The sequence below is a fragment of the Saccoglossus kowalevskii genome, chromosome 7 (assembly GCF_978046115.1).
Source record: "Saccoglossus kowalevskii chromosome 7, keSacKowa6.1, whole genome shotgun sequence".
NCBI classification, from domain to species: Eukaryota; Metazoa; Hemichordata; class Enteropneusta; family Harrimaniidae; genus Saccoglossus; species Saccoglossus kowalevskii.
This window is the reverse complement of record NC_140647.1, coordinates 10,426,894-10,452,305: the sequence shown is the minus strand read 5'-3', so window position 1 is coordinate 10,452,305 and position 25,412 is coordinate 10,426,894. Positions and strand designations below refer to the sequence as shown.

The window sequence follows — 25,412 nt, the reverse complement described above, 5'->3', positions numbered from 1 at the left end:
TTTACACACAAAAAAAATCCTGGGAGTGCTTTGCAGCCAGTTGAAAACTTGATTAAAAAAGATCGACATTGAGATTGCTTTGGCCAAGTAATGACCTAAATTTTGCTAAAATGGTCTAAAATCATAAAATTGGAGGGTCTAATACTATGGGAGTACTGGGGAAGACCCTCCAAGAGGAACTTGTGCCTTCATTTCAGTCTACCGTTCAAATCGAAGAAGTTATTTTATCGATATGTCAGCCCCTTTTACTCGGCAGGCCTGTCGTATGTTTTGTAATGCAAAGAATCAAGACTTAAAACATTTTACCCTTTTCGCTTGTTATCGTTTATTTTTGTGAAATAGTGTATTATGAAGGCTTAATTTATCGTGTTCTTAAACCGATTCTGCGGTACCAGGGTTCGGGGAATTCGCCACCTTTTCACTGAACAAAACACACAGAGAATACGTGTCAACTTCTAAGTCTTAGTCGCTCGCCAAGAACTCACCAAGACAGAATGCCTCAGGGAAAGGTCCCCCCCCCGAGACTGCGTCTGTCTCAAGACTGACTCTCTCGTGGTGAGCTTGTAAAGACTAACTACAGATCAGTTTTATTCACTTCTCAACTCTTAGCCAATCACAAGGAAGTATAAAGACTATAAGGCGTAGCCTTCAATCATACAGCCAATCACACGAAGTGTTTAACACACCATAATATATGTGATTAATTGCCCCTTATGTCGGGACATATCTTCTACATTGAAACCGCTAGTTTATACTTATAGGCGGCACTAGAATTAGAACAACATTTCATAGTTGACATTTATATCCGCCAGTTGTTCCACCCACTAATCTCCTAACATACGAATGAACCTGATCATGACAAGTTATGAGCAGGTGTGGGTTATCCAGGGGTCATCAGTGAATATCGCTACAATTGCCAAAAGCGGGCTCACATCCAAATACATGGAAATATAAATCATGACAGTATGGTCGGTATTACCGCCGGTTCAATGAAATATACAAGAATTGTTTTTCGAATTTGCCACCCCTCCCCCATATGAGTATATTCTATTTTTAGTGCGTTTTAGTCCTGGAATTAGAATACGAAATCTACACAGCAGGTAAATGTTAACCCTTATAAGTATAATGTCACACAAATAAAACCAAAAATCCACTTAAAATAATCACAATTTTAAAATCATAAAATTCACTATTCCAGGGCCAGCATTACACATACAGACTTTTTAAAGACATTTTCTCATCGAGGAAATTAAAATAAGGGTTTTGTGACAATTAACCAGACGAGTAATATATGGCGTGCGCAACAGGTGACGTAGGTGATCACTATTTTTGTAACGCCTCATTTTAACATTTACTAGTTAGAATCATGGGTAATGTAGCTATATTGAGAGAAAGAGCATGGGTAATTATAGCCATACGGAATTATGTAAATAGTCCTATTGAATGAGGAATCATGATTAATTGTGTCCATACTGAATGATGCATCATGGGAAACTGTAGTCATAACAGAATCATACCTTATAGTGGGTGAGCTAAAACGATGCACAAATGCTTGTTATATTCAAATGAATTATTATGAGTCATAGCTATATTTATATGGTGAGTGATATGATCTATACACAGCTATTGGTCTACAATATATCACAGAAGAAAATTGTCTACTTCATTGATATTTGACTGTGTAATTTATAGTTATCGTGTTTAAGGTGAAGCAATCTCAAGCAACATAATACTTTTTACAAAAGTCTGCAATGCGGGTACAAGCTTCTGTTATGTCAGACTGTGGAACAGTCAACACCACTCGAAAGAAGTTAGGATACTTGAAACACTGCAACAAATCAAATTGAATTATCATTTAGAATAGAAGATAAGAAATACTATCATTCTTACAAGATATTAATTTGAGATGTTCAAGATCTTTGTACCCACAAATGTCAATTTATCATCATATTGTGAAAATCAATGGCAATAAACCTTTGATGACAATATGTGCTGCAATATTGTTGAAAAAGAGAGAACCCTAGACTGTCGACAGTCCTCGTGCCGAATTTGTTAGTATACTAAAACGGCAAATACCGCCTTCGCTGAAATGCATTCGGCGTTTGCTGATTTAGTAAAATAACAAATTAACAAATCCAGCCTAAGTTTTTTAGAAACTTGTAACTTCGTTTTTGTTCATTTGGGAGTCAAATACTTACAATATCGTGTATATAATATAATGTATATATTGTGTTTAAAGGTGAACAATGGAACAACAAGAATAATTTGTTTTTGACATAGTTCATTTATTTTATATACTCCAATGGAGGATACATGAATTCGTATGTAAGTTATTTAGTTAGAGCCCGTTAGAGCAAGCACACTACCGACAGTCACTCTACTAGGAGAGTGACTGTGGACTACCGAAATGTAATTTTACTCAATGATTTGATGCCACACACAAAGCAGAGAAGCAGCTACAGCAGTTGCATTAAAACCATACAAGAAGTTACTCGTATTTAAAATTTGGAGTAGCCTGAAATTGCTGAATCATAAAGCAGAAGCTAAGCTGCTGAAATGTGTTGTTTAAGAAGAAGTTGATGCTGAGATTAACACGATATAGGGAACTAGAAGAACAAAGGGTGTGCTCCACAATGAAAAAAGTCAAACTTGCAGTTATGTTAGAGAAGAGTTTAGAAAAGTGATTACATTTGGACAGATAAATCCACTGATACAACCTCCTAAGAAAACAGAAACCTAAACATAACCTCCAAACCAATCCACATAGAATACCAGCCTGCTGTGAAAGATAAGTTCAAGATATCTTGCAGCTTTCATGGAACTGAATTAGCAATATTTGCAGAACACTGTTTGGTTTATCCCGATTAGATTACTAGAGGCATAACTCTGACTGAGAAATTTCACTATTTGGAAATACATTTAGACGGTCCAGTCCAGGTCTAGCAGGGTGTTTTCTCCTTAGAAATGAAAACACTTAGGAACCCAAGGCAGTAATGGAGGAAATATACGGAAATCCATTTGCAATGCAGTATTCAGACATATAAACTCACCAGTCCCGGAAGACACACAACACACTAACATACCTGTCCCGGCAGACACAAAACAGACTGGTCACTGATCATCTTCTTTATAAATTCTATATCGTCTTTGAAATCAGGAAACTTATCTATTTCAATACCGATCTGTAAGAGAAAAAAATCACAAGATTTCAAATGCTTTACAACAATCTTTATTCAATGCTCAGACATTGGTATTTGGGATGATGCTAGTACTATGTCACGTGGCGGAAGATGCTGCACCACTACAGCGTTTCAAAATTCACAGATTTGATATTAAAACAATTAGTTTCATGATTTTACAAGTTTACTCGGATTTAATTTAAAGTCATTTATCGGTGAAAACTGAAAACGAATTCAAAACCCAGACGAGTGAGTAATATATGCATATTAGTAAAGTAAACCAATAAACCACATCTGAATACGCGTATGTAATTAGCTACGCACTCTAGGGGCAACTCCCTTTGTTTCGTATAAAAGTGTGAATAAGTTGATCATAAAAACAACAACATGCTGTCAACATTATTTGACCACTGTATTGCCTTGCACCCATGTCTCAGCACTCTCTCGCTAGAGGGCACAACCTAATGGGAAATCGAATGGAGGTTTATCTCACCATCATGTACATTGCTGCACGTGGCATCACAGGCTGAAGACCAGGAATCTTGCACATCTCCCTGTACATATGATGTGCATTTTTCTTGAATGAAAAGATACATTTTATATATTATTTTTTGCAACAATACAAGAAATAATGTTACCATGTCAGTAATGTCTGTTTGTGCAATAAGGAAAATACAAAATACATCAGGACATTTGCTGTAGAAATAAAACAATATCTTGGAACAACCGCACATAGTATTTACGTAATATATAGTTCAGTTTAATGTTAGTAATAATGTAATGATCCAAAATACAATACATACAATTATTGGGCTATTTTATTAGATATAATCATATCATAACAATATAATAATCAAAACTTCGCATGATGCTGAAAAATCCATTCTTGGCATACAGTAAAACACAGAATATGTTGCACGCCATCGTTTTCCCGTCATAATGCTATTGTAACAGTTTTACATGTTACTGTATTTATGATTCATTTGTTAATTTCGAACCAAACGGTCACATTTTCCATTAGCTTTGTATTGTGGTCGTTTTGGGGGTGGAGGGGGTAAGGGTTAAAACTAGATGGTGTTTATATGGTGAACTTGCTGGTTGACACGCAATAGAATGAACAATATATTGATAAATGCCATTTGAGTTATTTGTCTACTCACCGCCACCGCTTCAATGATGCTGGCAAGAAAATCTTGCGGCGTATCTTCAAGAATGCTCTTTATCGCTGACTGGATTAAAGAGTTTGTTCGAACAACACGCTGTGATAATCTCACCAAGGCACCGCGGACCTGGAAAAAACATGGATGGAAAAAGCCATAAAAGCTTGATAACACGTAAGCAAACCTAAACGTAAAATGGAGAAACACACATACATCACATTGAAGCTATGACTGCCTGCATTTGCCTGACTGGCAGTGTTCATTTCATATACTCGATTGCCACAACACTTGTTTATATGTCATTTTTATTGGTCTCAGTTAGATTCAGCGGGGATTATATGACCTTTATTAACAAAAAGCCGAAGTTGACAATGTTAATGATGAAATCGTCTTTATCGCAGCAAATGCCCAGGGGTGGTACTCCAAGTCAGACCCGGCACCCATGCTGAAATAAACAAAAAGCCTCTAAACACGTACTTATTTTTGTGAAATTATACCCCTTTTCAAGTGCAGAAACTTAAAATTATACTTTATATACATACAAAAATCATACTGTTTCCCTCCAGTTGAGGTAACATAAATTAACACCCCTAGCTTATCGTCTATCAATCATTGGGCGGGGTGTCTACAATATCTACCGTACATACTTTCATTTCTTCACTAACTGTTTGTTTTAATCAGCATATAGAAGTCTCAATATGATATAACACGGTGTCTGATTTGCCTGTGATGGAGGCAGGTACACATGGTGCAGTCTTCATCAATAACAGTCATCAATAACATTTTTGGAATTAATGTGTGCTTGAAGAATGTTTACTTCTTTAATGGTCTGATGCTGCACGCCATCTATGGCTCGGTCTACAAAAAACTATCTTAAGATACATCAGCTAGAAGAAATTGCTTCGATCCAGCTTGTACTGGGACCATTTTACAATCAATTCACGAAGAAGGTTAACATTGAAAGCGTTTTGTCATCCACAATTACTCGTTGACCAATCAGAAAGCTCCCTTTGTTGATATTGAAGTAAACTCTTACCGTTATTTATGCTTACAGTAGAGATGTTACGAAACACCTAAAACTTATTTTAATTGATAACATGGGTTCTCGAACGTGATGTCCGTAAAGCCAGTGCAGCCTTGTCAATCTTTTGCAAATTATAAAAATTCATGAAGATATTACTTGATAGCGTATGATAGTGTATCCTGTGGCGAGATTTCAATGTGTGTCAAAGAAACTCATAACAAACAAGAGGGAAATACTGACTTACCTCCTTCTCAAATACATTATTTCGGTCATGTATTATAATCCAACCAAAACGCCATCCAGGACAAAAATACCTGTAAGCAAATAAAATGTACATTTCTTATGACACTGTGTGCCTCTTAAACGGGATCACCATGACAAATGGAATAAATATATGCATGAAATTGAGCTCATTATCATAAGGTATTCCCCACCTTTTAGAAATACTGCTGCAGGATAAGATCGGTACTTCCGATGTGAGCCCTGCTAGATTGTAATACCTTTCACCAGGGAACACAAAGCTTGCATATATTTCATCTGACACTATTGGAAGCTTATGTTTCTCAGCAACTGAAATTGACACAACGATGATGGTTGAAATTACGGACAGACAACTGAAAGTGGCTAAGGGGTAGCATATTCAAACTTGGCACACATGTGACATGTGCATCAAAAAATGCCAAAGGTCAAGACCACAGTATATGTGTATGTATTATCGCAATCATACTCTCGAAAGACAAAATGGAATTGCTTTCAAATTCAAATTCAGACAACAGGGTCGTAGTATGCGTAAATATAGAATAGAACGCAAACAAATTCTTAATGATTAAAAACTTTATATTTAACTTTATATATACTGGCTAGATTTTGAGGTCAAGGGTCAATGCCACAGGGTTACACACTTTTGGTTTATGTAGCCATAAAAGTACTATGGCTCTGAGTTTTCTTGGTTTCCACACATGACTCTATTTACTGTATAAATATATCTGTATCTAGCATAAGTCACTCTCTGATCTTCTGCTTCTCGTAGAAAAACCCACACTTATCTCATTTTAATTTTGATAATAATATTCCATATTTGCTATATTAATATGACGTACGTTTACATAAACGACAAAGGTATGACAATGTACAAATTAGTCATATTTTACAATTTAATAAAATGCATGTGCACTTTTATTTAGAGATGTGATTCCAATAGAGTGTATACAGTATATATCTGTTAAATTCACCTTTTAGTATTTGTAGCAGATGTTCTCTAGAATATACTGAACCACAAGGATTTGACGGGTCATTAACAATAATGAATGTTGTGTTGTCATCAATCTGCGATTCCATGTGTTCAATATTTACTTCCCAGTCTTTATTGGGCTGTAAGAAACAAAACAAATAGTAAAAATATTATTGTATTTGTGCATAGTACACCCCATGCATTATTTAATGGGAAGCATTCGACATAAATCATATTCGGGATAAGACATTGTATGCATTGATGGTGATTATGTATACCAGAGACACTATACTGCACCCACGGCATCACCTATCAGTGAATACAAACCAAGAGATGTATCATCCAAAGTGCGGTAAGAAATGTGACAAGGAACACATGCCCAGGAGTACTATAAATGAGTACTAGAAATCAAATAAAAGTTCTCGTTCCTGACTGATTGGGCATTCTTTTTTTAGCCAGATACAAAAAGTATCACAATATATACCAATGAATGGAGTAATAAATTCGGTTCCGATGACGGTTCGAACATCATTACAAGTCTGCTCTGCTAAATTGATCCAGCACCCACCCCAAACATCAGACATGACAGCCAGATAGAGCAAGACACCCTTCATCATAATAAAAAAGAATCAATCCTGTAATTTTGAACACCTTCAATCACAGAGCACGGATATGGGATTTCATTGCCTTCTCGCCTTTTTGACAATAAAAGCCATGTAATAAAAAAAATGTAATAACAATTCATGGACTCAGTCCGAACACGGTGACTTATGGATTGACCTCTGTGTGTGCGTTCATGCGTCCGTGCATCTGGACCTATATCTTAGACATGCCTGGACCTCATACATAACATTTACATATGCACACCAATTCGTTCTGATCTGATCTGAATCAAGTTGGCTGAATCAAGCATTTCTCGGCTGTTTGCAGATGAATGAATTCACTTGTCAAAATCAATTGTTTTGATTTTTTGGCCAAAAAACGAAAGAATTTATGGTTTTTAATCAATACCAAAGAGACTGGGTTAGAACTAACATAATGTCTGGTTCTGCACTGATCTGATCTGAATCAAGTTGGCTGAATCAATCATTTCTCGGCTGTTTGCAGATGGATGGGGGAATGTTACTACAAAATACGAATTGCACTGCACACCTAGCTGTACAGTCATCCACAGCACTATGAGAATTAATGAACATGGTGGAAATGTTTACATATGTGAAGACTGATGTCACACGATGGTCCAGACCCATACAGCGTCTTCTAATAGATCTAGAATCTTCCTTTATGAAAGAATAGTCGTAAGGAGGATTGAATAACATACACAAAGACACTTCAGACCCATCAGTTGGAAAGAACTGAATGAGATTCACAAAATTCACAAAATAAAGGCTCTACTGAGATGCAACAATGACACAAACTTAGTATATCCCACAAGAGATGGTCCCAGTTACCACTTCTCCGTTTTGCCAAAGAAAAACACCTGGTATGTGCAGAACGACATACACCTCAATTATTAACACACACATCCCTGACTCAGTAACAGTTCAATGTCACTGAATGGCAGATCCGGCGACTGAACCAAAAATGGGTCGTTTGCCAATTAGGTTTGACAGCATTGATGTATTATTCCTTCAAAACGCCGGCCGAATATACCAGATATACTAAGGGTTTACTGAACTTGCTTAATGTAGAATATTCCTAGTTGACCTAATTTCAGTACAGTCACCTTGTGGACTAACATTATTATAGGTCTAAAAACCAAAGGTACATGTACAATAAACCAGCTGATTCATCTAGCGAGATGCAGTCTTTGGGTCCTGCCCCCGAATTTTGCCATTACTGCTGGTATATGCTCGGGGGAAAAACAACCAGAAATATACACATATGCAAATTGTACTAATCCACAGATGCAATACACTACACATGAAAGCTACAGTAACTAACTGGCGCCATTTTATCAGCTGATGGCTGAAATCACAACACACGTTCTTATCTTTGTTATCTCAAAATTCTCGTCGCAGATTGGTTCCCATCGAGGCTATGCTAGACAGAAAATTACGAGCACATACTCGTATATTATTTTGTTTATTCATGTTAGTGATATTTGTATTATATTGTAGATAGAATGTTATTTGTTCAATCATGTCACATTACAGTAGCCGAGTATTTCCAAAAGTGTAGTACACTGCATACACTTGTAAATTTAATAATTTTAAGTAATAAAGCTACTATATCGACATCTTTATTATAGGATTGTCTGTTTTATTGATTCTAACATGCAGTGTTTTATTACAAAGGTTCAATATATCGAATTAGGCATAGGTAATTAAACAAATGTACTGCAATATTTGGCGGGAATGTCACATACCATTATGTGGTCCATTAGTCTTGTTGTTAATCACTCCCGCCAAATTCATACTATTGTTTGGCATAGTTTACATGTTTCATTGATGGTCGGCTCAAATGCATTCTAAGATAAATAAATAAACACGACATGTCCTACGCACGTGTGTGGCTACGCGTAGTCTCGGACACATATTGAACGCACACAATCGCGACTACTGTTAAATACATGCCAAGCTAACTGAAATTGTCTGATCACACATAGATTGTCATACATACCAATAATTCGTATCGTTTAACATCAACACCAATTGAGCGAGCAACGGTTTCATAGAGGGAGAACCCAGGTTTGGGTATGAGACAGTTCTGTCCTGGGTTCGCTAGCACGGATATAATTTGATGTAAGGCATCTGAGCAACCACTAGTCAAAACTACATCCTATGAAAGAAACATACTAGGCAGCTTTCACATACTAATATGAGTGTTGTATACATGCAGTACATTATGAAGTGTAGACTTTACACATACTAATATGAGTGTTGTATACATGCAGTACATTGTGAAGTGTAGACTCTACACATACTAATATGAGTGTTGTATACATGCAGTACATTGTGAAGTGTAGACTCTACACATACTAATATGAGTGTTGTATACATGCAGTACATTGTGAAGTGTAGACTCTACACATACTAATATGAGTGTTGTATACATGCAGTACATTGTGAAGTGTAGACTCTACACATATTAATATGAGTGTTGCATGCATGCAGTACATTGTGAAGTGTAGACTCTACACATACTAATATGAGTGTTGTATACATGCAGTACATTGTGAAGTGTAGACTCTACACATACTAATATGAGTGTTGTATACATGCAGTACATTGTGAAGTGTAGACTTTACACATACTAATATGAGTGTTGTATACATGCAGTACATTGTGAAGTGTAGACTCTACACATACTAATATGAGTGTTGTATACATGCAGTACATTGTGAAGTGTAGACTCTACACATACTAATATGAGTGTTGTATACATGTAGTACATTGTGAAGTGTAGACTCTACACATACTAATATGAGTGTTGTATACATGTAGTACATTGTGAAGTGTAGACTCTACACATACTAATATGAGTGTTGTATACATGCAGTACATTGTGAAGTGTAGACTCTACACATACTAATATGAGTGTTGTATACATGTAGTACATTGTGAAGTGTAGACTATACACATACTAATATGAGTGTTGTATACATGCAGTACATTGTGAAGTGTGGAATCTACACATACTAATATGAGTGTTGTATACATGCAGTACATTGTGAAGTGTAGACTCTACACATACTAATATGAGTGTTGTATGCATGCAGTACATTGTGAAGTGTAGACTTTACACATACTAATATGAGTGTTGTATACATGTAGTACATTGTGAAGTGTAGACTTTACACATACTAATATGAGTGTTGTATACATGCAGTACATTGTGAAGTGTGGAATCTACACATACTAATATGAGTGTTGTATACATGCAGTACATTGTGAAGTGTAGACTCTACACATACTAATATGAGTGTTGTATACATGCAGTACATTGTGAAGTGTAGACTCTACACATACTAATATGAGTGTTGTATGCATGCAGTACATTGTGAAGTGTAGACTCTACACATACTAATATGAGTGCGGTATACATGCAGTACATTGTGAAGTGTGGAATCTACACATACTAATATGAGTGTTGTATACATGCAGTACATTGTGAAGTGTAGACTCTACACATACTAATATGAGTGTTGTATACATGCAGTACATTGTGAAGTGTAGACTCTACACATACTAATATGAGTGTTGTATACATGCAGTACATTGTGAAGTGTAGACTCTACACATACTAATATGAGTGTTGTATACATGCAGTACATTGTGAAGTGTAGACTCTAAACATACTAATATGAGTGTTGTATACATGCAGTACATTGTGAAGTGTAGACTCTACACATACTAATATGAGTGTTGTATACATGTAGTACATTGTGAAGTGTAGACTCTACACATACTAATATGAGTGTTGTATACATGTAGTACATTGTGAAGTGTAGACTCTACACATACTAATATGAGTGTTGTATACATGCAGTACATTGTGAAGTGTGGAATCTACACATACTAATATGAGTGTTGTATACATGCAGTACATTGTGAAGTGTAGACTCTACACATACTAATATGAGTGTTGTATGCATGCAGTACATTGTGAAGTGTAGACTTTACACATACTAATATGAGTGTTGTATACATGCAGTACATTGTGAAGTGTAGACTTTACACATACTAATATGGGTGTTGTATACATGTAGTACATTGTGGAGTGTAGACTCTACACATACTAATATGAGTGTTGTATACATGCAGTACATTGTGAAGTGTAGACTTTACACATACTGATATGAGTGTTGTATACATGCAGTACATTGTGAAGTGTAGACTTTACACATACTAATATGAGTGTTGTATACATGCAGTACATTGTGAAGTGTGGAATCTACACATACTAATATGAGTGTTGTATACATGCAGTACATTGTGAAGTGTAGACTCTACACATACTAATATGAGTGTGGTATACATGCAGTACATTGTGAAGTGTGGAATCTACACATACTAATATGAGTGTTGTATACATGCAGTACATTGTGAAGTGTAGACTCTACACATACTAATATGAGTGTTGTATACATGCAGTACATTGTGAAGTGTAGACTCTACACATACAAATATGAGTGTTGTATACATGCAGTACATTGTGAAGTGTAGACTCTACACATACTAATATGAGTGTTGTATACATGTAGTACATTGTGAAGTGTAGACTCTACACATACTAATATGAGTGTTGTATACATGTAGTACATTGTGAAGTGTAGACTCTACACATACTAATATGAGTGTTGTATACATGTAGTACATTGTGAAGTGTAGACTCTACACATACTAATATGAGTGTTGTATACATGCAGTACATTGCGAAGTGTAGACTCTACACATACTAATATGAGTGTTGTATGCATGCAGTACATTGTGAAGTGTAGACTTTACACATACTAATATGAGTGTTGTATGCATGCAGTACATTGTGAAGTGTAGACTTTACACATACTAATATGAGTGTTGTATACATGCAGTACATTGTGAAGTGTAGACTCTACACATACTAATATGAGTGTTGTATACATGCAGTACATTGTGAAGTGTAGACTCTACACATACTAATATGAGTGTTGTATACATGCAGTACATTGTGAAGTGTAGACTCTACACATACTAATATGAGTGTTGTATGCATGCAGTACATTGTGAAGTGTAGACTCTACACATACTAATATGAGTGTTGTATACATGCAGTACATTGTGAAGTGTAGACTCTACACATACTAATATGAGTGTTGTATACATGCAGTACATTGTGAAGTGTAGACTCTACACATATTAATATGAGTGTTGCATACATGCAGTACATTGTGAAGTGTAGACTCTACACATACTAATATGAGTGTTGTATACATGCAGTACATTGTGAAGTGTAGACTCTACACATACTAATATGAGTGTTGTATACATGCAGTACATTGTGAAGTGTAGACTCTACACATACTAATATGAGTGTTGTATACATGCAGTACATTGTGAAGTGTAGACTCTACACATATTAATATGAGTGTTGCATACATGCAGTACATTGTGAAGTGTAGACTCTACACATACTAATATGAGTGTTGTATACATGCAGTACATTGTGAAGTGTGGAATCTACACATACTAATATGAGTGTTGTATACATGCAGTACATTGTGAAGTGTAGACTCTACACATACTAATATGAGTGCTGTATACATGCAGTACATTGTGAAGTGTGGAATCTACACATACTAATATGAGTGTTGTATACATGCAGTACATTGTGAAGTGTAGACTCTACACATACTAATATGAGTGTTGTATACATGCAGTACATTGTGAAGTGTAGACTCTACACATACTAATATGAGTGTTGTATACATGCAGTACATTGTGAAGTGTAGACTCTACACATACTAATATGAGTGTTGTATACATGCAGTACATTGTGAAGTGTAGACTCTACACATACTAATATGAGTGTTGTATACATGCAGTACATTGTGAAGTGTAGACTCTACACATACTAATATGAGTGTTGTATACATGCAGTACATTGTGAAGTGTAGACTCCACACATACTAATATGAGTGTTGTATACATGTAGTACATTGTGAAGTGTAGACTCTACACATACTAATATGAGTGTTGTATACATGTAGTACATTGTGAAATGTAGACTCTACACATACTAATATGAGTGTTGTATACATGCAGTACATTGTGAAGTGTGGAATCCACACATACTAATATGAGTGTTGTATACATGCAGTACATTGTGAAGTGTAGACTCTACACATACTAATATGAGTGTTGTATGCATGCAGTACATTGTGAAGTGTAGACTTTACACATACTAATATGAGTGTTGTATACATGCAGTACATTGTGAAGTGTAGACTTTACACATACTAATATGAGTGTTGTATACATGTAGTACATTGTGAAGTGTAGACTTTACACATACTAATATGAGTGTTGTATACATGCAGTACATTGTGAAGTGTAGACTCTACACATACTAATATGAGTGTTGTATACATGCAGTACATTGTGAAGTGTAGACTCTACACATACTAATATGAGTGTTGTATACATGCAGTACATTGTGAAGTGTAGACTCTACACATACTAATATGAGTGTTGTATACATGCAGTACATTGTGAAGTGTAGACTCTACACATACTAATATGAGTGTTGTATACATGCAGTACATTGCGAAGTGTAGACTCTACACATACTAATATGAGTGTTGTATGCATGCAGTACATTGTGAAGTGTAGACTTTACACATACTAATATGAGTGTTGTATGCATGCAGTACATTGTGAAGTGTAGACTTTACACATACTAATATGAGTGTTGTATACATGCAGTACATTGTGAAGTGTAGACTCTACACATACTAATATGAGTGTTGTATACATGCAGTACATTGTGAAGTGTAGACTCTACACATACTAATATGAGTGTTGTATACATGCAGTACATTGTGAAGTGTAGACTCTACACATACTAATATGAGTGTTGTATACATGCAGTACATTGTGAAGTGTAGACTCTACACATACTAATATGAGTGTTGTATACATGCAGTACATTGTGAAGTGTGGATTCTACACATACTAATATGAGTGTTGTATACATGCAGTACATTGTGAAGTGTAGACTCTACACATACTAATATGAGTGTTGTATACATGCAGTACATTGTGAAGTGTAGACTCTACACATACTAATATGAGTGTTGTATGCATGCAGTACATTGTGAAGTGTAGACTCTACACATACTAATATGAGTGTTGTATACATGCAGTACATTGTGAAGTGTAGACTCTACACATACTAATATGAGTGTTGTATACATGCAGTACATTGTGAAGTGTAGACTCTACACATACTAATATGAGTGTTGTATACATGCAGTACATTGTGAAGTGTAGACTCTACACATACTAATATGAGTGTTGTATACATGCAGTACATTGTGAAGTGTAGACTCTACACATACTAATATGAGTGTTGTATACATGCAGTACATTGTGAAGTGTAGACTCCACACATACTAATATGAGTGTTGTATACATGTAGTACATTGTGAAGTGTAGACTCTACACATACTAATATGAGTGTTGTATACATGTAGTACATTGTGAAATGTAGACTCTACACATACTAATATGAGTGTTGTATACATGCAGTACATTGTGAAGTGTGGAATCCACACATACTAATATGAGTGTTGTATACATGCAGTACATTGTGAAGTGTAGACTCTACACATACTAATATGAGTGTTGTATGCATGCAGTACATTGTGAAGTGTAGACTTTACACATACTAATATGAGTGTTGTATACATGCAGTACATTGTGAAGTGTAGACTTTACACATACTAATATGAGTGTTGTATACATGTAGTACATTGTGAAGTGTAGACTTTACACATACTAATATGAGTGTTGTATACATGCAGTACATTGTGAAGTGTAGACTCTACACATACTAATATGAGTGTTGTATACATGCAGTACATTGTGAAGTGTAGACTCTACACATACTAATATGAGTGTTGTATACATGCAGTACATTGTGAAGTGTAGACTCTACACATACTAATATGAGTGTTGTATACATGCAGTACATTGTGAAGTGTAGACTCTACACATACTAATATGAGTGTTGTATACATGCAGTACATTGCGAAGTGTAGACTCTACACATACTAATATGAGTGTTGTATGCATGCAGTACATTGTGAAGTGTAGACTTTACACATACTAATATGAGTGTTGTATGCATGCAGTACATTGTGAAGTGTAGACTTTACACATACTAATATGAGTGTTGTATACATGCAGTACATTGTGAAGTGTAGACTCTACACATACTAATATGAGTGTTGTATACATGCAGTACATTGTGAAGTGTAGACTCTACACATACTAATATGAGTGTTGTATACATGCAGTACATTGTGAAGTGTAGACTCTACACATACTAATATGAGTGTTGTATACATGCAGTACATTGTGAAGTGTAGACTCTACACATACTAATATGAGTGTTGTATACATGCAGTACATTGTGAAGTGTGGATTCTACACATACTAATATGAGTGTTGTATACATGCAGTACATTGTGAAGTGTAGACTCTACACATACTAATATGAGTGTTGTATACATGCAGTACATTGTGAAGTGTAGACTCTACACATACTAATATGAGTGTTGTATGCATGCAGTACATTGTGAAGTGTAGACTCTACACATACTAATATGAATGTTGTATACATGCAGTACATTGTGAAGTGTAGACTCTACACATACTAATATGAGTGTTGTATACATGCAGTACATTGTGAAGTGTAGACTCTACACATATTAATATGAGTGTTGCATACATGCAGTACATTGTGAAGTGTAGACTCTACACATACTAATATGAGTGTTGTATACATGCAGTACATTGTGAAGTGTGGAATCTACACATACTAATATGAGTGTTGTATACATGCAGTACATTGTGAAGTGTAGACTCTACACATACTAATATGAGTGCGGTATACATGCAGTACATTGTGAAGTTTGGAATCTACACATACTAATATGAGTGTTGTATACATGCAGTACATTGTGAAGTGTAGACTCTGCACATACTAATATGAGTGTTGTATACATGCAGTACATTGTGAAGTGTAGACTCTACACATACTAATATGAGTGTTGTATACATGCAGTACATTGTGAAGTGTAGACTCTACACATACTAATATGAGTGTTGTATACATGCAGTACATTGTGAAGTGTAGACTCTACACATACTAATATGAGTGTTGTATACATGCAGTACATTGTGAAGTGTAGACTCTACACATACTAATATGAGTGTTGTATACATGTAGTACATTGTGAAGTGTAGACTCTACACATACTAATATGAGTGTTGTATACATGTAGTACATTGTGAAGTGTGGACTCTACACATACAAATATGAGTGTTGTATACATGCAGTACATTGTGAAGTGTGGAATCTACACATACTAATATGAGTGTTGTATACATGCAGTACATTGTGAAGTGTAGACTCTACACATACTAATATGAGTGTTGTATGCATGCAGTACATTGTGAAGTGTAGACTTTACACATACTAATATGAGTGTTGTATACATGCAGTACATTGTGAAGTGTAGACTTTACACATACTAATATGAGTGTTGTATACATGTAGTACATTGTGAAGTGTAGACTTTACACATACTAATATGAGTGTTGTATACATGTAGTACATTGTGAAGTGTAGACTCTACACATACTAATATGAGTGTTGTATACATGCAGTACATTGTGAAGTGTAGACTCTACACATACTAATATGAGTGTTGTATACATGCAGTACATTGTGAAGTGTAGACTCTACACATACTAATATGAGTGTTGTATACATGCAGTACATTGTGAAGTGTAGACTCTACACATACTAATATGAGTGTTGTATACATGCAGTACATTGCGAAGTGTAGACTCTACACATACTAATATGAGTGTTGTATGCATGCAGTACATTGTGAAGTGTAGACTTTACACATACTAATATGAGTGTTGTATGCATGCAGTACATTGTGAAGTGTAGACTTTACACATACTAATATGAGTGTTGTATACATGCAGTACATTGTGAAGTGTAGACTCTACACATACTAATATGAGTGTTGTATACATGCAGTACATTGTGAAGTGTAGACTCTACACATACTAATATGAGTGTTGTATACATGCAGTACATTGTGAAGTGTAGACTCTACACATACTAATATGAGTGTTGTATGCATGCAGTACATTGTGAAGTGTAGACTCTACACATACTAATATGAGTGTTGTATACATGCAGTACATTGTGAAGTGTAGACTCTACACATATTAATATGAGTGTTGCATACATGCAGTACATTGTGAAGTGTAGACTCTACACATACTAATATGAGTGTTGTATACATGCAGTACATTGTGAAGTGTAGACTCTACACATACTAATATGAGTGTTGTATGCATGCAGTACATTGTGAAGTGTAGACTCTACACATACTAATATGAGTGTTGTATACATGTAGTACATTGTGAAGTGTAGACTCTACACATACTAATATGAGTGTTGTATACATGCAGTACATTGTGAAGTGTAGACTCTACACATACTAATATGAGTGTTGTATACATGCAGTACATTGTGAAGTGTAGACTCTACACATACTAATATGAGTGTTGTATACATGTAGTACATTGTGAAGTGTAGACTCTACACATACTAATATGAGTGTTGTATACATGCAGTACATTGTGAAGTGTAGACTCTACACATACTAATATGAGTGTTGTATACATGCAGTACATTGTGAAGTGTAGACTCTACACATACTAATATGAGTGTTGTATGCATGCAGTACATTGTGAAGTGTAGACTTTACACATACTAATATGAGTGTTGTATACATGCAGTACATTGTGAAGTGTAGACTTTACACATACTAATATGAGTGTTGTATACATGTAGTACATTGTGAAGTGTAGACTTTACACATACTAATATGAGTGTTGTATACATGCAGTACATTGTGAAGTGTAGACTCTACACATACTAATATGAGTGTTGTATACATGCAGTACATTGTGAAGTGTAGACTCTACACATACTAATATGAGTGTTGTATACATGCAGTACATTGTGAAGTGTAGACTCTACACATACTAATATGAGTGTTGTATACATGCAGTACATTGTGAAGTGTAGACTCTACACATACTAATATGAGTGTTGTATACATGCAGTACATTGCGAAGTGTAGACTCTACACATACTAATATGAGTGTTGTATGCATGCAGTACATTGTGAAGTGTAGACTTTACACATACTAATATGAGTGTTGTATGCATGCAGTACATTGTGAAGTGTAGACTTTACACATACTAATATGAGTGTTGTATACATGCAGTACATTGTGAAGTGTAGACTCTACACATACTAATATGAGTGTTGTATACATGCAGTACATTGTGAAGTGTAGACTCTACACATACTAATATGAGTGTTGTATACATGCAGTACATTGTGAAGTGTAGACTCTACACATACTAATATGAGTGTTGTATGCATGCAGTACATTGTGAAGTGTAGACTCTACACATACTAATATGAGTGTTGTATACATGCAGTACATTGTGAAGTGTAGACTCTACACATACTAATATGAGTGTTGTATACATGCAGTACATTGTGAAGTGTAGACTCTACACATATTAATATGAGTGTTGCATACATGCAGTACATTGTGAAGTGTAGACTCTACACATACTAATATGAGTGTTGTATACATGCAGTACATTGTGAAGTGTGGAATCTACACATACTAATATGAGTGTTGTATACATGCAGTACATTGTGAAGTGTAGACTCTACACATACTAATATGAGTGCTGTATACATGCAGTACATTGTGAAGTGTGGAATCTACACATACTAATATGAGTGTTGTATACATGCAGTACATTGTGAAGTGTAGACTCTACACATACTAATATGAGTGTTGTATACATGCAGTACATTGTGAAGTGTAGACTCTACACATACTAATATGAGTGTTGTATACATGCAGTACATTGTGAAGTGTGGATTCTACACATACTAATATGAGTGTTGTATACATGCAGTACATTGTGAAGTGTAGACTCTACACATACTAATATGAGTGTTGTATACATGCAGTACATTGTGAAGTGTAGACTCTACACATACTAATATGAGTGTTGCATACATGCAGTACATTGTGAAGTGTAGACTCTACACATACTAATATGAGTGTTGTATACATGCAGTACATTGTGAAGTGTGGAATCTACACATACTAATATGAGTGTTGTATACATGCAGTACATTGTGAAGTGTAGACTCTACACATACTAATATGAGTGCTGTGTACATGCAGTACATTGTGAAGTGTGGAATCTACACATACTAATATGAGTGTTGTATACATGCAGTACATTGTGAAGTGTAGACTCTACACATACTAATATGAGTGTTGTATACATGCAGTACATTGTGAAGTGTAGACTCTACACATACTAATATGAGTGTTGTATACATGCAGTACATTGTGAAGTGTAGACTCTACACATACTAATATGAGTGTTGTATACATGCAGTACATTGTGAAGTGTAGACTCTACACATACTAATATGAGTGTTGTATACATGCAGTACATTGTGAAGTGTAGACTCTACACATACTAATATGAGTGTTGTATACATGTAGTACATTGTGAAGTGTAGACTCTACACATACTAATATGAGTGTTGTATACATGTAGTACATTGTGAAGTGTAGACTCTACACATACTAATATGAGTGTTGTATACATGCAGTACATTGTGAAGTGTGGAATCTACACATACTAATATGAGTGTTGTATACATGCAGTACATTGTGAAGTGTAGACTCTACACATACTAATATGAGTGTTGTATGCATGCAGTACATTGTGAAGTGTAGACTTTACACATACTAATATGAGTGTTGTATACATGCAGTACATTGTGAAGTGTAGACTCTACACATACTAATATGAGTGTTGTATACATGCAGTACATTGTGAAGTGTAGACTCTACACATACTAATATGAGTGTTGTATACTTGCAGTACATTGTGAAGTGTAGACTCTACACATACTAATATGAGTGTTGTATACATGTAGTACATTGTGAAGTGTAGACTCTACACATACTAATATGAGTGTTGTATACATGTAGTACATTGTGAAGTGTAGACTCTACACATACTAATATGAGTGTTGTATACATGCAGTACATTGTGAAGTGTGGAATCTACACATACTAATATGAGTGTTGTATACATGCAGTACATTGTGAAGTGTAGACTCTACACATACTAATATGAGTGTTGTATACATGCAGTACATTGTGAAGTGTAGACTCTACACATACTAATATGAGTGTTGTATACATGCAGTACATTGTGAAGTGTAGACTCTACACATACTAATATGAGTGTTGTATGCATGCAGTACATTGTGAAGTGTAGACTTTACACATACTAATATGAGTGTTGTATACATGCAGTACATTGTGAAGTGTAGACTTTACACATACTAATATGAGTGTTGTATACATGTAGTACATTGTGAAGTGTAGACTTTACACATACTAATATGAGTGTTGTATACATGCAGTACATTGTGAAGTGTAGACTCTACACATACTAATATGAGTGTTGTATACATGCAGTACATTGTGAAGTGTAGACTCTACACATACTAATATGAGTGTTGTATACATGCAGTACATTGTGAAGTGTAGACTCTACACATACTAATATGAGTGTTGTATACATGCAGTACATTGTGAAGTGTAGACTCTACACATACTAATATGAGTGTTGTATACATGCAGTACATTGCGAAGTGTAGACTCTACACATACTAATATGAGTGTTGTATGCATGCAGTACATTGTGAAGTGTAGACTTTACACATACTAATATGAGTGTTGTATGCATGCAGTACATTGTGAAGTGTAGACTTTACACATACTAATATGAGTGTTGTATACATGCAGTACATTGTGAAGTGTAGACTCTACACATACTAATATGAGTGTTGTATACATGCAGTACATTGTGAAGTGTAGACTCTACACATACTAATATGAGTGTTGTATACATGCAGTACATTGTGAAGTGTAGACTCTACACATACTAATATGAGTGTTGTATGCATGCAGTACATTGTGAAGTGTAGACTCTACACATACTAATATGAGTGTTGTATACATGCAGTACATTGTGAAGTGTAGACTCTACACATACTAATATGAGTGTTGTATACATGCAGTACATTGTGAAGTGTAGACTCTACACATATTAATATGAGTGTTGCATACATGCAGTACATTGTGAAGTGTAGACTCTACACATACTAATATGAGTGTTGTATACATGCAGTACATTGTGAAGTGTGGAATCTACACATACTAATATGAGTGTTGTATACATGCAGTACATTGTGAAGTGTAGACTCTACACATACTAATATGAGTGCTGTATACATGCAGTACATTGTGAAGTGTGGAATCTACACATACTAATATGAGTGTTGTATACATGCAGTACATTGTGAAGTGTAGACTCTACACATACTAATATGAGTGTTGTATACATGCAGTACATTGTGAAGTGTAGACTCTACACATACTAATATGAGTGTTGTATACATGCAGTACATTGTGAAGTGTGGATTCTACACATACTAATATGAGTGTTGTATACATGCAGTACATTGTGAAGTGTAGACTCTACACATACTAATATGAGTGTTGTATACATGCAGTACATTGTGAAGTGTAGACTCTACACATACTAATATGAGTGTTGTATACATGCAGTACATTGTGAAGTGTAGACTCTACACATACTAATATGAGTGTTGTATACATGCAGTACATTGTGAAGTGTAGACTCTACACATACTAATATGAGTGTTGTATGCATGCAGTACATTGTGAAGTGTAGACTTTACACATACTAATATGAGTGTTGTATGCATGCAGTACATTGTGAAGTGTAGACTTTACACATACTAATATGAGTGTTGTATACATGCAGTACATTGTGAAGTGTAGACTCTACACATACTAATATGAGTGTTGTATACATGCAGTACATTGTGAAGTGTGGATTCTACACATACTAATATGAGTGTTGTATACATGCAGTACATTGTGAAGTGTAGACTCTACACATACTAATATGAGTGTTGTATGCATGCAGTACATTGTGAAGTGTAGACTCTACACATACTAATATGAGTGTTGTATACATGCAGTACATTGTGAAGTGTAGACTCTACACATACTAATATGAGTGTTGTATACATGCAGTACATTGTGAAGTGTAGACTCTACACATACTAATATGAGTGTTGTATACATGCAGTACATTGTGAAGTGTAGACTCTACACATATTAATATGAGTGTTGTATACATGCTGTACATTGTGAAGTGTAGACTCTACACATACTAATATGAGTGTTGTATACATGCAGTACATTGTGAAGTGTGGAATCTACACATACTAATATGAGTGTTGTATACATGCAGTACATTGTGAAGTGTGGAATCTACACATACTAATATGAGTGTTGTATACATGCAGTACATTGTGGAGTGTAGACTCTACACATACTAATATGAGTGTTGTATACATGCAGTACATTGTGAAGTGTAGACTCTACACATACTAATATGAGTGCTGTATACATGCAGTACATTGTGAAGTGTAGACTCTACACATACTAATATGAGTGTTGTATACATGCAGTACATTGTGAAGTGTAGACTCTACACATACTAATATGAGTGTTGTATACATGCAGTACATTGTGAAGTGTAGACTCTACACATACTAATATGAGTGTTGTATACATGCAGTACATTGTGAAGTGTAGACTCTACACATACTAATATGAGTGTTGTATACATGCAGTACATTGTGAAGTGTAGACTCTACACATACTAATATGAGTGTTGTATACATGCAGTACATTGTGAAGTGTAGACTCTACACATACTAATACGAGTGTTGTATACATGCAGTACATTGTGAAGTGTAGACTCTACACATACTAATATGAGTGTTGTATACATGCAGTACATTGTGAAGTGTAGACTCTACACATACTAATATGAGTGTTGTATACATGCAGTACATTGTGAAGTGTAGACTCTACACATACTAATATGAGTGTTGTATACATGTAGTACATTGTGAAGTGTAGACTATACACATACTAATATGAGTGTTGTATACATGCAGTACATTGTGAAGTGTAGACTCTACACATACTAATATGAGTGTTGTATACATGTAGTACATTGTGAAGTGTTGATTATAACACTGATAGTATAGCACAATATATATTTATCCACCGCCACATGTGTTGTTACAAATTATACTGACCTGTGCATCCACTGGCGCTGTTGGTTTACTGAATTCCTTAGCAATCGAGTGTCTGGCCTCAAGGTGGCCTAATTTACATATAAAATGGTGATAAAATATGTTAAGTATTTAAAAGAATGCCTTGTTAAGTTTATCATTATCATAGTTATTACTACACACAATAACTCTTTTGTTCTCGTCCAAATTTTTCATTTTGATTTTTGTCGGAATCTCTTTTGCGTTTTGTCATAATACTGTAATAGAGTAAAACAAAACTAACCAATCGATGGTGCATAACCGTTGTTTTTGCCTTCTTTTACAGCCTTTAAAACTGCATCTACCATATTATCAGGTGGTTTTAAGTTACCAAACTTTTCTGGATCACCTGACGTTGGAAACAAACATATAGTGCATCATTTTAAATAATTTTAAACTTAATAATCTCGAACGAAATGTATTTATCTCATTTGTATGCCCTGGTATGACTGTATATTTTAATTGTTTAGAACAATTTATATTCTAAGCACGGACCATTATAAACCCTGGTACACCTGGTTTGTTAATATAAGCACAGACCATTATAAACCCTGGTACACCAGGTTTGTCATTATAAGCACAGACCATTATAAACCCTGGTACACCTGGTTTGTTATTATAAGTACAGACCATTACAAACCCTGGTACACCTGGTTTGTCATTATAAGCACAGAACATTATAAACCCTGGTACACCTGGTATGTATTATAAGCACAGGACATTATAAACCCTGGTACACCTAGTTTGTCATTATAAGCACAGACCATTATAAACCCTGGTACACCTGGTTTGTCATTATAAGCACAGAACATTATAAACCCTGGTACACCTGGTATGTATTATAAGCACAGGACATTACAAACCCTGGTACACCTAGTTTGTCATTATAAGCACAGACCATTATAAACCCTGGTACACCTGGTTTGTCATTATAAGCACAGAACATTATAAACCCTGGTACACCTGGTATGTATTATTAGCACCGAACATTATAAACCCTGGTACACCTAGTTTGTCATTATAAGCACAGACCATTATAAACCCTGGTACAACTGGTTTGTCATTATAAGCACAGAACATTATAAACCCTGGTACACCTGGTATGTATTATAAGCACCGAACATTATAAACCCTGGTACACCTAGTTTGTCATTATAAGCACAGACCATTATAAACCCTAGTACACCTGGTTTGTATTATCAGCACAGAACATTATAAACCCTGGTACACCTGGTTTGTCATTATAAGTACAGAACATTATAAACCCTGGTACACCTGGTATGTATTATAAGCACAGAACATTATAAACCCTGGTACACCTGGTTTGTCATTATAAGCACAGACCATTATAAACCCTGGTACACCTGGTATGTATTATAAGCACAGAACATTATAAACCCTGGTACACCTAGTTTGTCATTATAAGCACAGACCATTATAAACCCTGGTACACCTGGTTTGTCATTATAAGCACAGAACATTATAAACCCTGGTACACCTGGTATGTATTATTAGCACCGAACATTATAAACCCTGGTACACCTAGTTTGTCATTATAAGCACAGACCATTATAAACCCTGGTACAACTGGTTTGTCATTATAAGCACAGAACATTATAAACCCTGGTACACCTGGTATGTATTATAAGCACCGAACATTATAAACCCTGGTACCCCTAGTTTGTCATTATAAGCACAGACCATTATAAACCCTAGTACACCTGGTTTGTATTATCAG

At 35.3% G+C, this 25,412-nt stretch overlaps 1 protein-coding gene across 1 annotated transcript in view; it reads right to left on the bottom strand.

Annotated features, from left to right (window-relative positions):
* Positions 1-448: 448 nt before the first annotated feature.
* LOC102808732 (tyrosine aminotransferase-like) overlaps positions 449-25,412 on the bottom strand; it is a 36,242-nt gene continuing 11,278 nt past the window's right edge. The window contains exons 3-12 of the mRNA XM_085501064.1: positions 23,919-24,023; positions 23,660-23,727; positions 9,217-9,375; positions 6,596-6,734; positions 5,798-5,933; positions 5,608-5,677; positions 4,340-4,468; positions 3,673-3,756; positions 3,084-3,182; positions 449-1,828 (exon numbers count right to left, since the gene is read on the bottom strand). Of these exons, the coding sequence (XP_085357190.1) occupies positions 1,718-1,828; positions 3,084-3,182; positions 3,673-3,756; positions 4,340-4,468; positions 5,608-5,677; positions 5,798-5,933; positions 6,596-6,734; positions 9,217-9,375; positions 23,660-23,727; positions 23,919-24,023 (1,100 nt within the window). The 3' untranslated portion in view covers positions 449-1,717. The remainder of the gene's footprint in view (positions 1,829-3,083; positions 3,183-3,672; positions 3,757-4,339; positions 4,469-5,607; positions 5,678-5,797; positions 5,934-6,595; positions 6,735-9,216; positions 9,376-23,659; positions 23,728-23,918; positions 24,024-25,412) is intronic.